The sequence below is a fragment of the Argentina silus genome, assembly GCF_951799395.1.
Source record: "Argentina silus genome assembly, chromosome: 3".
Taxonomy (NCBI): domain Eukaryota; kingdom Metazoa; phylum Chordata; class Actinopteri; order Argentiniformes; family Argentinidae; genus Argentina; species Argentina silus.
In genome coordinates this window covers 28,539,380-28,554,973 of record NC_139657.1, presented here as the reverse complement: position 1 = coordinate 28,554,973, position 15,594 = coordinate 28,539,380, and the positions used below count along the sequence as shown (strand labels likewise).

Below are 15,594 nucleotides of genomic sequence, written 5' to 3'. Positions count from 1 at the left end.
TTAATCCTACACTACACAAGACCTAATCTACTCTACTCAAGAAGCCTGCAATTGCATAGACACTAGTCAAGACACATTGTACCACTAAAGCGATACAGGGAACTGGTTTGCAAAAGATCCCCCGAACTAAAAGTATGTGACCACACCTATGGTATAATGTGACATACCGATGCATCATAGGTGCAACCTCTAAGCTTGGTCTCCGTGGAGACGGAACAGGTGGACGTGGTCGCTCTTACCGGTGTCATCGATGGGCATGTCGACTGTCAGCTGGTCGCTCATGCGGCCGTACAGACCGTTGGTGCACACAGCCACCACCTGTACCACATAGCTGGTGTTGGCTAACAGGTCCTGGAGCATCGCCCCCTGGTGGAAGGAAGGGATGACACAGGGTGTTTAGGAATGGAAGGGGGATCATTATTTTGTCAATTCATTCATTCATTCATTCATTCATTCACACAATCATGACTTTATTCACTCATTCTTTCATTCATTTCTTCATTCACTCACTCATTCAGTCATGTGATTGAACGGTCAACATCAAAAATCTAAAACTATACAGCTGTAAGAACATGTTGAACATCATGTTGTGATTTGATTGGATCCAGCAGAAGGGCCCATAACTCAATGGCAATCTCCCTGAATTATGCACTCATTCACCCCCCCTCAAGGGTTTGAAAGCATTGGATTGGTTACAAGCATGGGCCAGAGAGGGACATATCTCTGACACCCGTCCTTACTTTTGAAGTCCATGAGGGTGCATACACACTGCGAGCAGAAGGGCTGCAGTCCAAATGCAAGTTTGACCTACCCTCCTTCACTTCCCCTAGGACCGAGGGGGAGTGGACATGTTGAATTTGCGTTTGAACTGCAACCAAGGGTAGAGAGTCTGACCACAGCTGACCTCTCTCTCTCTGGATCTCTCTGAGGGATGGAGTCCAGAGGAGGCTGGTTTAGGTAGAAACTGGAGGACGGGCACATTGGAATGGTTGGAACGGAATGAGAAATGTTGTCTATTTCTCCCCCACTGACACACAGGTGGCGACATGTCTCTGCCTGGATGTCTGCTCACCACCTCAAGCTCAATCTTGACAAGAGGGAGCAGCTCTTCCTTCCTGGGAAAGCCTGTCCTCTCCAAGACTTCTCCATCATGGATGAGAACTCCCCTGTGTCCCCCTCCCAGACAGCCAAAAACCTTGGGCTGATCCTGGACAAACAACTGTCCTGTGTAGCTAGCATCTCTTCTCTGGCGCCCAGTCGCAGCTCGCATCAGATTCAAGACCCTGGCCCACAGAGCAGGAAAGGGAACAGCACCTCTCTATCTGCAAACAATGGTCAGTCCTCAAACGCCAACCCCATCACTCCGTTCTTCCACCTCTGCTGGCCGCTTGGCACCGCCATCTCTATGAGGACGTAGTGGTCGCTCTGCTCAGTTGCACCTCTTCTGTCTTGGCGCTTCCCACCACTGAGCTTCCCACCACTGTCAGGGCGGCAGAGTCACTACCTATCTTCTACCGTAGACTAAAGACCCATCTCTTTAGACTACACCCAGGCTCCTCCTCCTACCTGAACTTAAACCTTTCTCTAGCACTGTTACTGCCGATGGCAGTTCCTTGTTCCTTCCTTCTTGTTCCTTGTTTTTAAAACCTTATCAAAGGTTTTACTCACAATGACTGATATATAGTTGATTGGATAAAAGCATCTGTTAAATGACTTAAATGTTAAAGGAATGGTATCAAACACATGTGTAGACAGATTTGGAGGAGACAGCCATTTACAGTAGTCACATGCTTGGGTGTGTGGAGACCCAATTTATGACCACTATCTTACTATTTGTATGTGACAGTGATTACACGTCCTGCGGGTCAGCCACCATGTTGATAACACTTGTAAATTCCATGCATTTAAATATAAATTATGCATTTAAGAAATTCTATACATAATATATATAGTGTGCCAAAAGCCTTCTCGAATTCAATGCTTGTCACTGATATGTTATTGTTTACTGGGATGGTATAAATGGATGCAGCAGAAATGCACACATTCAGTTTGGTTTAGAGTACTTGTCCTTTGTGTCCCTGACACACACACTGTAGCCTATGACTTTGGTAAAACTTCCATTCGTTTACAACAGTCTTTTAGCATTTGTCTGTAATTCTTTGAATTACAAAATTGATTATTTGGTATTGATACGGTACTCTCATTCATTCATTGCGTTTTGATATGTTTAATACTATTCCTAATTCCATTCCATGCATTACAAGGAGCCCGTCCTCCAATTTCTAACCTCCACCAGTCGCCTCTGGACCCCATCCCTCATCCCCCTGACCCCAGTGCGACTCCCCCCCCGCCCCCACCCCCTCACCACATCCTGGTCCCCGTCGGTCAGGTACTCGAAGGCGGGGGGGTCTTCTCCCTGGGCCAGCCTGTAGGTGACGGAGTACTTCTCTATGGCGGCGTCGTACACCGCCCGCGGCCTCTCCCACATCACCAGGAGGCTGGTGTAGTTATGGGGGTCCGCCTGGATGTTCTCTGGCTCTGAACTGCAGACTGAGAGAGACAGAGAGACAGAAAGAGAGAGAGCTATATGTAAGGTATTGTGTATGTAGTTCAGGGATTTGGGAAATGGGCATTGATCCAGTCATGAATCCAGCAATAATTCAGATTTGAGGGAGCAGAGTGGGTGAATTTAAAAGGGAGGGATCTTAAGGGAGGAGTGAGTTTATCATTCCCAAATTAGCAACTGCCTGGTTTGTTTACATCCATAAGCACCATGCTAGTGCACACTATCTACCACTTGTGTTTATTAACATGCACTATAGCTTAGATATTTTAGATACATCACTTATCTGACCCTGTATCAGTGGTTACAGGCAGAGGAACTTCTACCTACTCTACAATAATAACTGCGTGTTCATCATTTCTCCACTGGTCCCAGTTTAAGAGGGGAGCCCCGCCGTGCTCGCACCCACCACAACGCCCCTCGGTCAAAGTTCAACCTCCCCAGATTAGCGCTCCAGTGATAACACAGATCACAGACACACACTGAGACCCTGAGATTAAGACGGATTAAGCTCAGGATTGATGTAAAAGCCCACTGACACATTTCCTCCACTATCTGTGCTAAGTCCTTACAGTATAGTGACTTATCCTCTTTGTGTTTATGGGAGAGTAGGGAGAGTGGGGGGCGGAAGACGAGGCAGCCACACAATGCTGGACAGCCGGGTAGTGGGGGGGGGGGGTATCTAACCTTACTTGTATCAAATGGACATCATTGGCACCCAAAATCATCATATGGCTGACTTGAAGAAACATTACAATGTCCCAATAACTGTACTGATGGGTGAGGGGTTTTAGAGAAAGAGTGAGTCGTGCGAGCACAGCACCTGTTTCAACACAAGAGGGCAGGAGAGAGGCAGCAGAACGAACCTCTCCTAACCTCGCTCACAAAAGACAAATCACAACAACAGAAAATGTTTTGTTGTTGCTTGCATGACTTTCCAGACCACATGGTAGTTCTAATAATAGTAGGCAGTAAGAGTGACATATCACAAATTCAAACAAACATTTATCATATTCCAGATGATTTTTTAGAAGACACTTCAAAGCAAATTCTCTTTGTGAAAGTGAGGCCAGCTACAGACTCTGAGCAGGTAACTTAGCAACGCCAGCTAGCCACCGCCGGCTCTAGGGTAAAATAAGCAAGAGAAGCACTTGTCTGATGCTTTTAAGTGGGAAACAAATATCAATGTTGACATCACACAAAGTACTTAAGAGAAAAAGTGTTTCAGTTCTGTCCGTGACCTGCTGTCTCAGCCACAGTGACTACAGCTTCCACAGCAATTAACTTTCTACTTTAAAGGTGCAATATGTAACATTCAAACTTTCTAAAAGCTTCCTAATGGTTGCTTCATAATCTTCTTATCAAGGTTGGTCAGACTAGTCAACTATCCTCACCCAGGAGGGATGTTAACATAGGTCAGATGTTGTACATTGTACATAATGTTGTGTTTAATCAGTAGCGGTCAGGGAATGAGATCCCTTAAAATAATAATTTGCGAAGGCTGTTTTGGTCCCGAAAAGCACTTTCCAAATTGAGTGTCCTACCTGACACTCGGTTTGTATACAAACATGTTGTTACAGGTCAGGGGTGTTCTAGGTGAGTAGACTCACCAATTTTTGCCTTTCTGTCTCTGGTGGCTGCCTCTTTGAATCCTGCATGCATGCACAAAAGCTAAGGTCCACACTGCAAGTCCATTTCGGGGAGTTATATGTATTATTATTAGGGAGGGGGATGTTGTTTGGAACATCAAACTGAATCTCACCACCATGGCCAGAGGTGGCAGATTTCCAATAGACTTACAGCCAAACTCTACCAACTCTGTCACGGCGCCTTAACGTCTCCATACCGTGAGCTGCAATTTAACAACTCGTGCTAATCTATTGAGACATGCTAGACCGCATGCAAAAGCAGCACGTCTGCTAAGTGAGGTGCGAAGTCAAATAATTGAAATTGCAGATTAGTTGCGGAGGTTTCACCATTATTGCTTCCTGTTATGAAGTATAGACGAAATTATTTTCAGATGTCTTCCCTTTATGAAATATAGACTATTTTGTCAGGTCAATGGTTGTGGGAGCACATTTAATCTCGCTCTTGGTGCAGCACTATAAAAATCGCGTTGACGGTACGCTCTCGTTTTGGTGCTGGTGTAGTTTCGGTGTAAAAGAGTGTACACACTAATGTACATTCAAACACAAGGATACACAATCCCCCATGGCACTGTACCATGCTCCAGATAACAATGTCAGTAAACCTAGCGTAACATCAGGTAAAGTAACAGACATCTTAAAAGGGACAATCTGGAATTGGTACATACATTTTGTGACTTTTAAATGAATTGCAGTATATAAAGCCGTCAATTCTTGATGAACATAACTTATAAATGCCTCATGAGCTTACTTTCAGCTGCCTTACCGAATCAGAACCAAAAATATAACCTTGTTTTACTCCATTGTTTGTAAATAATGTAATTGTAAACTTGTATAGCTTCAAAACATGGTTTAAACTATCATTTTGATCTCATGGATGGTCAGTTCTTGCATCTTTAGTTTCATCTAACAATTTGAGAGTTTACATTTCTCCATCCCTCAGCTGTTATGGGAGATCACTTTGTTGTTGTTTGAATCCCAGATTGGCCCTTTGAAGTGTTGCATTTACCTGGGCCTACTAGCCTGGTCCTAGATCTGTGTACTGTATGCTGTAGCCAATAGACGGAGAAGGAAGAGTGTGTGTGTGTGTGTGTGTGTGTGTGTGTGTGTGTGTGTGTGTGTGTGTGTGTGTGTGTGGCAACTATTGGCATAGATAACCTTGACCTGATGACTTGAGGAGCTGCGTCATGGTAGCCCGTGTCACGGGAGCTCCCAAAATAGAGCATTGTCGTTGTGACGACAGGCTAGTTCAACGTTGGGTTACCGTTACTATCCCCTTATGTATCAACACCCCTCAGGAAACTTTTATAGGCCACCAAAGTGTCACAAAGATATTTTTGATATTTGATGTTTCTTGTTGCTTTTTTTGCTGTAATTACATTTTAATAGATCTTTGCGATCTGTACCACCTCTATGAGTCATTTGAGTGTGAGCTACTGTCCAAAATATCCATTACAAGTTTATAATTATCTTTTATAAAAAATCATTTTAAATAGATTTTCATGTGAAGTCATTTTAGGTGTATGAATGAGCTACATGAACAACATTTCATCACTGAATATTGCATATGAAACTGTATACACTACAACTCAGAGTCAGTCATTATTAAGCTGATCTTGTCCTCATACTTATGTAGGTCATTTGATGGCTATTTTTATCCCTTTATCTTTTTGTCCCCAACCATGATCCATTTAGCTGTGATTCATTTATAAAGCTTCATATTCTTCTCATCAAGATTGCTCAGGCTAGTCAACTAGCTCATCTCACCCAGGAGGGATGTTAACATGCAAAGTCAGATGTTGTACATTGTAGATCATGTTGTATTGTATTGTACTGTACTGTATTGCACTGTATTGTATTGTCGTGTATGGTATGGTATTATATTGTAGTGTATTCAATTATATTGTATTGTACTGTATTGTATTGCAGTGTACTGTATGGTATTGTATTGTAGTGTATTAACTTGTATTGTACTGTATTGTATTGCACTGTATTGTATTGTAGTGTATTGTATGCTATTGTATTGTAGTGTATTCAGTTATATTGTATTGTACTGTATTGTATTGTATTGTACTGTATGGTATTGTATTGTAGTGTATTAACTTGTATTGTACTGTATTGTATTGTATTGTATTGTATTGTATTGTATTGTACTGTATAGAATTGTACTGTATTGTGTATCTTATCTTCATTGCTGTATGTTGATGAATGTAGAGCTCCCCACCATCATGTACCTTGGTGGAAAGATGTTGTTGACTTCAGCTCTCCTTCAACACATCACATACCAATATACAGTACAACCACACTGAACGGGAATTACATGACTGGATAAGACAAGCTGCAAGAAGAGCAGTTGATTTATTTTGCTTGGCACACTGGGTGGGCAGGGTTGCACTTGACATAATTCCATTGGTTCCTTTATGGCAGGAAATCTAAATAAAGCCAGCCGTATGAATTCTTCAAGTCTCAAGTTTGAGTTTAGAAGTGCATGTCACACAGGGTCAATACACACTTCACATTCAACCCAGGTCTGCTACAAGGTGATGCATCTATGCAGCTGAATGCTGGGCAATTGGGTTTAATCTGTCTAAAGAGGGTAATACTTAGGTCATACTTAGTGTTGTTTGTTACCAGGTAGGTCTGTGTTGAAATATGATAAGTACTGTTACATAGTGCTGTTCAAACTGACAGGATACACTGTAGTTGAAGAGGTAAGATAGCCTGGTAGTTGGAGAGATACGTACTGGGGGTGAGGACCTCCTCTGTGCCGGTGTAGGAGGAGAACACCTGTCCCATGAACTGCTCCTGCTGCTCCCGATAGTTATTCTGCAGGTAGTCCATCAGCATCACGTAGCCCGCCTGCTGCATGGTCATCACCTCACAGAACATCTCCAGCTAGACACAAGACAATGAACATGTTTAGAACTACTATATTACAATCAATAGTCATTATCCTATGAATATGTGAATGTGTGAATGAGTATGTCCCGTGTTGGCGGACAACGATACCCTTTGAAAATGAGCCCACATGTGTATCTTGTAATATACAGTATATATATATATATATATATATATATATATATATATATATATATGGTCTTTTGGCAGGATGCTAGATACTCTAGTGCATGCAGTATCACCAGATACGGAGGACAGAGTGTAGACTGATAGACATACAGGGTTTGATTTGAGCTGCTGGTGGGCAGGAGGTATGTTTGTAAAGGAATTTGATCATTTTCAAACTCATCATGATTGATTAAAAAATTAAAATATTCTCTGTAATACTAGCCACCTAGTAATTCATTGAAGTTAGAGGCAGAGGGAGGGCCATCCTCTTCTGGCTGACCAGGCGAGTTCAATGGACATAGGATTCTGCATTTGCATAGACCCACAGAACAACGCAATGACCTGCAGAACAATCAATTTTCTGGCTGACCGGACGAGTTCAGTAGACAAGTGTTATTCATTTGAGCTTCTACACTGGATATAGAGTTCACATAGACCCACTGAACAACAGCAAACATACTCGATTCTCAGAAAAACACACACGCACACGCACACAGGCAACCACACACATGCGCAAACAGACACACATACTCTTGCTATACATTGAAACACATGGAGTAAGTTCTACATGAGTTCCACATCCCCTTTCAACATTCCACCCCCCACAACATTCCATGAGTCCTCATGCCTCACACCCATTGGCCCTGAGTCAGCACTGCTCTGCCACCTCATCAGAGCTGCTGTCCTGAGGCTCCTCCACTCACCTGAACCTGATCACTTGACTAAGCCACCACTTATCGTCTGACTCTCTCTCTCTCTCACACACACACACACACACACACACACACACATACACACACACACACACACACACACACACACACACACACACACACACACACACACACACCGCATTTTTACCAACACTACTGTGACTAAGGGGTGACAACTGTGACAATTATAACCTTGGAAAACTGGTATACAAGCCTGGGGCGACAAACCTGGTTCGCTTTGAAATACACCATGATTATAGTCATTATTGCATAACCGGCAATAATATGCAAATACATTGTGAAATGATCAGCTTCTTTTCTTCTTTTTTTTTTACTGAGCTTGAGTCAATCATATTATAATTGTTGTATTCTTCAATTGGGACTGTGGCTAAAATTATCTTGCATTGTACAAAGTTTGACACTAGGTTGAGTACGACATATGGTTGCAATATGATAACAGCCCCCTGTAGAAATATAGTAATACAATACGAGATACCTTTTAGAAGGAGTAGGAAAGTGCTGTACACCAGACTTGAGGAACAATGCTAAGCCAAGCTGTACACAATAACAAAGCAACAATTTCCCCCAAAACAAGATTCAAAGGCTTTTGAAATCTGAAAGGGGATATTATCATATCCAACAATGAGGAAGGGAGCTAGACCTAAACATAAACCAGCTTAAACAAGACAGCGGGTGTGTGAGGCTACAGTGATAGACAACAGGTTGTCAACAGTGTGTCTGTGTGTGTGTGTGTGTGTGTGTGTGTGTGTGTGTGTGTGTGTGTGTGTGTGTGTGTGTGTGTGTGTGTGTGTGCCCGTGCTTCCTCTGTAATTGAAACCTTATTGACAGGTAAATGTGTACAAGCTGTCATTACAGTACATCACACACATACCAAGAAAACAAAGGAATTTTGTTTTGACTTTTCTGCTTAATCTGAAACACACGCACACACATACACACGCATACGCACATGCACACACACACACACCTGTGTATCAGAGATGGCCACAGTGTTCTTGAAGATGATCCACTCCACTGTCTCTGTGCAGGGTGGAGTGGTAAGGGAGCCGTTGTAGGTGTAGTACTTCTCTGTGGAGTTGGGCAGCAGACCCTGCAGAGACAAGGGAGCTACCACCCCACTCTTACCTAGGGAGAGGAGAGGAGAGGAGAGGAGAGGAGAGGAGAGGAGAGGAGAGGAGAGGAGAGGAGAGGAGAGGAGAGGAGAGGAGACAGTAATATGGTGAGCTCAAAAGCTCAAAAGTTCAATATCTAAAAAAATATATATATATGCCGTTAAGATGACACTTTCATCCGAAACAACTTACAGTACAGTGGGTGCTTTTGTATTATATACTTATATACTTATGTAGTATAGGTCTCAGCGGGAATCAAACCCACAACCTTAGCGTTGCTAGCATCATATTAACTGAGCTACAAAGGTGGTAGGTTAGGATGAATCATAGTTAGGGTTGATGACATACCGAATCTGCTAACACTGTTGAGTCCCTCGATAATGGCCATGTAGTTTTCATTGTCTTCAATGCTTGTCTGTGAAGAGAGTAAAGGCATCACGGTTAGGCAAAAGGTGCATCTCAATAGTCTACAATGATCTCTCCTTATCTCTTCTCTTTCATTGGCACTGATTTAAAACACTGTTACGATGGGGATCGTGCTTCTCAGTGCGGTCCCTAGGTGTCTCCCTCCGTCCGTCCACTGTGCGACCTCAATTACGAACTCATCACCAGCACCTGTGTGTAATTGCTATATGTACCCTCACTTCCCTTCCCTCCCTGCTTAGACTTCACCGTTTGTTGGTCGCTTCGTGAGCGTAAGTGTTATGACGACACAAGTACTATTTTTGAGACTGTGATCTCCCCTTTGTTTTCGAGCATTGAGTCTGTGTTTTTGTATCCTGTTTTGCCTACTCTTCCTAAGTAAAGATCCTTTTGTTTGGTACCGCAAACTACTCATCCGCCTCCCTTTCTCTGCACCGCACCTGGGTCCGCTTACAACAAACCCTTACAGAAGACTAATCCACCATGGACCCAGCAGATGCAGAGCAGTGCCGTCTCGCCCTATCAGCGCAAGGCGCCGTCCTCACTCGACACGAGCATAATCAGCACCAGCTGGCCGCTGCAGTACAACAGCTGTCGGTCGCATTGGCAATCCCCAGCCCAGGGGGGTGGCGGGGCAGATGCTCCTGCAGCGGTTCCTTCGACTCCTCCGGTAGTCCACCGTGAGCCTCAAATTACGCCTCCTGAGCGCTACGATGGTCACACGGAGGGGTGCCAGGAGTTTCTCACACAGTGTTCCATGGTCTTCAGTCTCCAGCCATCCTCCTTCCCCACCGAGCAAGCCCGGGTCACCTACATCATCACCCTGCTGATGGGTCGAGCCCTGACCTGGACCATCGCGGAGTGGGAGAAACAGACCCCGGCCTGCACCCACGTTCACCTATTTACTCAGGAAGGTCCGGAAGGTCCGGAAGGTCTTCGACACGTCCCGATCTTGGCTAGAGAGGCCGGATGGGAGGAGAATGCTCTTGTCGTCCAGTGGGCGCATGCATCAGCCCTCACCAGCCACCCCGGTGCCACCAGGACCCAGGAGGAGGTTCTGGTGGCCCACAGCGGAGACGGACACACAAGCCTTCATTGCCGCCTGTACGGTGTGCGCGCTGAACAAAAGCTCCCGCCAATCTCCTGCTGGGCTCCTCTGGCCCCTACCCATTCCCAAGCGTCTCTGATCCCACATCTCCCTGGACTTCATCTCTGCCCTCCCTCCATCAGATGGATTCACGACCGTTCTGGTCATTGTGGATCGTTTTTCCAAGATGGCCCACTTTGTCCCCCTCCCCAAACTCCCGTCGGCCCAGGAGACCGCTTAGCTGGTGGTCCAGCACATCTTACAGGTGCACGGCCTCCCCCAGGACATGGTTTCCGATCGTGGCCCTCAGTTCGTCTCCATGTTCTGGAAGGTGTTTGCCACCTGCCTCGGTGCCTCCGTCAGCCGTCCTCCAGCTTCCACCCCCAGTCGAACGGCCAGACGGAGCGGGTCAACCAGGATCTGGAGGGGATACTGAGGTGCTACACCTCCAGCAACCCCTCCTCATGGAGTCAGCGGCTGGCGTGGGCAGAATATGCTCACAACACCCTCCTCTGCTCCTCCACCGGATTATGTCCCTTCCACTGCCAGTACGGATACCAACCCCCGCTGTTCCCGGAGCAGGAGAAAGAGATGGAGGTCCCCTCCATTCAAGCCCCCATCAGCCGCTGTCGCTGTACCTGGAGGCAGGTGCACAAAGCCCTCCAGCAGGCTTTGGTTCGGTCCCAACACCAGGCCAATCACAGGCATCTTCTGCTCTTCTGTCCTGGACAGAGGGTTTGGCTCTCCACACAGGATCTCTCCCTCCGACTCGAGTCCCGGAAACCATCCCCCTGCTATGTTGACCCCTTCAAGCTGATACGCCGGGTCAACCCGATGGCGTTTTTATCCAGAAGGAACATGCTTGACAGTTTGTCTCATAAGGAGTCAAATATTATGCATACTACTAAAAGTAAATGTCAGATGTTATGTCAGTGTATATAAATTCTAATAACACTACACCCACTTAAGATTCAACTGGTTTAATTTCATATCCTTCAAATGTGATTGATATGACTGGTTTGGTGAAACTGAGTCACTTCAATCTGCGTCACAATTCTGAATCATCTCCATTCTGCGGTAACTAACCTCAACACTTGCTGGCAGTTCAATTTGCCAAGGGCTAGGGTGGGTGGGTGTGTGTGTGTGTGTGTGTGTGTGTGTGTGTGTGTGTGTGTGTGTGTGTGTGTGTGTGTGTGTGTGTGTGTGTGTGTGTGTGTGTGTGTGTGTGTGTGTGTGTGTATGTCTCTCAACATATTGAGACCGGCCATGTTCACTTCCATATAAGTTATAACTCACTTATGTAAGCGCTGACATGGGCATCAAATTACCAATAACATACATCCTACTGACACAGTACAAACACACATGCACACACACGTTCATGAGAAGACACCCATACTTCATACCTCTACTACACTTTAAATACACTCCACTCCCTTCCTCTCTCCTGAACCCACACTCACATATTTCCTTAGGCTGTAGTTGCAGTTCTACTGAAGTTTATTACAAGTACCATATTTCTACTTCAAAACATACCTTGCAGAAGCCAAATATAGGCTCCCTTCCAAGACACACACAAACACACACACACACACACACACACACACACACACACACACACACACACACACACACACACACACACACACACACACACACACCTCAAACAGCACAGCAAGTGCTGTGATCCTCCCTCCGTCCTTGATGGCATGGTCTATGGACTCAAGATGTTCTTCATAACAGTAGATCTGCATCTGTAAGAGGCAAGAACAAGCTGAAGGTCAACTGCTTGATTATTGTACATCTGGGAGGTTATGATGGATGTGTAACAGGTTTATTACCCCCCAGGGGTAACTGACCCCATTGAGGCAAGGAACTTTCATTATCTGTTATAGGGAGGTTATAAGAGGTTATAATGGGTGTGTGGTAACTTTATGTCAATGAGGCTCAACATGACTACAAGCCACATGAATAGATATTTCAACTAAATCTGATAACAATGCAGACACAGAAAACACGTTTTAAGGCAAGATGAAAATGTAAGGTGGTGAGATCCGATCGTTACCAGATGATAATCAGAGATTTGAATCCCAGGACCATGTTTATGCAAGGTGTAAGAGTGAGGTTTTAAGAGCTTATGATGAGTGTATATATCAGTGGTATTACCTCCAGGGGTATTTCACCCTGTTGAGGCCATGTATCCTTCCCAGCTGTGTCAGGTTATAAGAGGTTATGATGGGTGTATGCCATGCATGTTTACCTCCAGGGGGTATTTGACCCCATTGAAGCTGTGTTCAGAGCCCTCTGAGGAGGCATTGCAGCCCCCCCAGTGGAAGGTGATACGGCCCGCCTTAAACCTGGACCTGAGGCCCCCTCCACTGATGTAGAACTCCCCATCGAGGTTCACTGCCACTGGAGAGAGAGAGACACACACACACACACACACACACACACACACACACACACACACACACACACACACAGACACACACACACACACACACACACACACACACACACACACACACACACACACACACACACACACAGTGTGTTAGTTGACCTAGTTAACTGGCACACCCACTTATTATTTATTACTTATTTACAGTGTATTCGGAAAGTATTCAGACCCCTTCACTTTTTCCACATTTTGTTATATTACAGCCTTATTCTAATATTCTACAATTTTCCTCATGAATCTACACACAATACTCCATAATGACAAAGTGAAAACAGGTTTTTAGAAATGTTTGCTAATTTATTAAAAATAAAAAACTGAAATATCACATTTACATAAGTATTAAGACCCTTTGCTATGACACTCAAAATTGAGCTCGGGTGCATCCTGTTTCCATTGATCATCCTTGAGATGTTTCTATGACTTGATTGGGATCCACTTGTGGTAAATTCAATTGATTGGACATGATTTGGAATGGCACACACCTGTCTATATAAGGTCCCACAGTTGACAATACATGTCAGAGCAAAAACCAGGCCATGAGGTGAAAGAAATTGTCCGTAGACCTCAGAGACAGGATTGTGTCGAGGCACAGATCTGGGAAAGAATTTAAAAAAAATGTCTGCAGTATTTAAGGTCCCCAAGAACACAGTAGCCTCCATCATTCTTCAATGGAAGTTTGGAACCACCAAGACTCTTCCTAGAGCTGGCTGCCCGGCCAATAGGGGCCATCGTCAGGGAGGTAACCAAGAACCCAATGGTCACTCTGACACAGCTCCAGAGTTCCTCTGTGGAGATGGGAGAACCTTCCAGAAGGACAGCCAACTCTGCAGCACTCCACCAATCAGGCCTTTATGGTAGAGTGGCCAGACGGAAGCCACTCCTCAGAAAAAGCACATGACCGCTTGGAGTTTGCCAAAGGACTCAGATGAGGACTCCATGAGAAGCAAGATTCTCTGCTCTGATGAAACCAAGATTGAACTCTTTGGCCTGAATGCCAAGCATCACGTCTGGAGGAAACCAGGCACTGCTCATCACCTGGCCAATACCATCCCTACGGTGAAGCATGGTGGTGGCAGCATCATGCTGTAGGAATGTTTTTCAGTGGCAGGGACTGGGAGACTAGTCAGGATTGAGGGAAAGATGAATGGAGCAAAGTACAGAGAGATCCTTGATGAAAACCTGCTCCGGAGCACTCAGGACCTTAGACTGGGGCCTCACCTTCCAACAGGAGAACGAGCCTAAGCACACAGCCAAGACAACGCAGGAGTGGCTTCAGGACATCTCTGAATGTCCTTGAGTGGCCCAGCCAGAGCCCGGGTCTGAACCCAAACTAACATCTCTGGAGAGACCTGAAAATAGCTGTACTCCCCATCCAACCCGACAGAGCTTGAGAGGATCTGCAGAGAAGAATGGGAGAAATTCCCCAAATACAGGTGTGCCAAGCTTGTAGCGTCATACCCAAGAAGAGGCTGCAATCGCTGCCAAAGGTGCTTCAACAAAGAACTGAGTAAAGGGTCTGAATAATTATGTAAATGTGATATTTCAGTTTTTTTTTTTTTTATAAATTAGCAAACATTTCTAAAAACTTGTTTTCACTTTGTCATTATGGTGTATTGTGTATAGATTGATGAGGGAAAAAATGAATTTAATCCATTTTAGAATAAGGCTGTAACATTGTTGTGGAAAAAGTGAAGGGGTCTGAATACTTTCCGAATGCACTGTATACACACACAGTACAATATTGATGCACTGTAGCCTGATAGACCCTCCACTGTTATACTGTAGAGCTTCCTATCCGGGTTCATTGTTACTAGAGGACGCACACATCCACACACACACACACACACACACACACACACACACACAAATACACACACACAAGTTAACAGCACCGAAACAAAAAAGCACATTGCAGCCTTTCACTTTCATTAATCTACAGAAATATGCATTGACACACACAAGCACTTACAACTGCACACAGACATTCAAGGTCATTCCATATCAACGGACAAAAGAGGTTTGACACCCACCATCTCAGATTGTTCTGAAATGGTTTCTGTCATTAGAAACAGATCAGGTAATTATACCTGCATCATTATGTTGTAGATTTTATTTTCATCCCTGAGAAATAAGATAAATGATTGTACCCAAATATTCAATAGAATTCAAACCCCAAATCCGATTTAACCAAAGACCTACCTGATAATGATTAAGACATAAGGAATCCAAAACAATGGTCAAAAGTCACCCATGAACCCTACAAATCCCTCCTTTAGAAGAGTTTATCGATGCCGGTTAATATGGCATACCATCATGTTAACTGGATGAGAGTTTTTAGAGTTACAAAAAGCTTAATAGTTGAACAAGTTTAATAGGTATTAGAGACCTTATATCAGGGTTGATAATGTGGAGGGTATTTTTGCACATTTTGCAGTTGGATTGGTGTGAATAGCTTGAAAGGTGTAAAAGCAGTGGTGGTTCTAAAATCTTTTGGTTTCCAAA

The 15,594-nt window shown here is 44.5% G+C and overlaps 1 protein-coding gene across 1 annotated transcript in view; it reads right to left on the bottom strand.

The window, feature by feature from the left end:
- Positions 1 to 15,594, bottom strand: part of ptprz1a (protein tyrosine phosphatase receptor type Z1a) — a 76,300-nt gene that overhangs the window by 24,866 nt on the left and 35,840 nt on the right. Inside the window, exons 4-10 of the mRNA XM_083666370.1 lie at positions 12,892 to 13,043; positions 12,293 to 12,385; positions 9,470 to 9,536; positions 8,977 to 9,134; positions 6,954 to 7,104; positions 2,366 to 2,550; positions 240 to 366 (exon numbers count right to left, since the gene is read on the bottom strand). Of these exons, the coding sequence (XP_083522496.1) occupies positions 240 to 366; positions 2,366 to 2,550; positions 6,954 to 7,104; positions 8,977 to 9,134; positions 9,470 to 9,536; positions 12,293 to 12,385; positions 12,892 to 13,043 (933 nt within the window). The remainder of the gene's footprint in view (positions 1 to 239; positions 367 to 2,365; positions 2,551 to 6,953; positions 7,105 to 8,976; positions 9,135 to 9,469; positions 9,537 to 12,292; positions 12,386 to 12,891; positions 13,044 to 15,594) is intronic.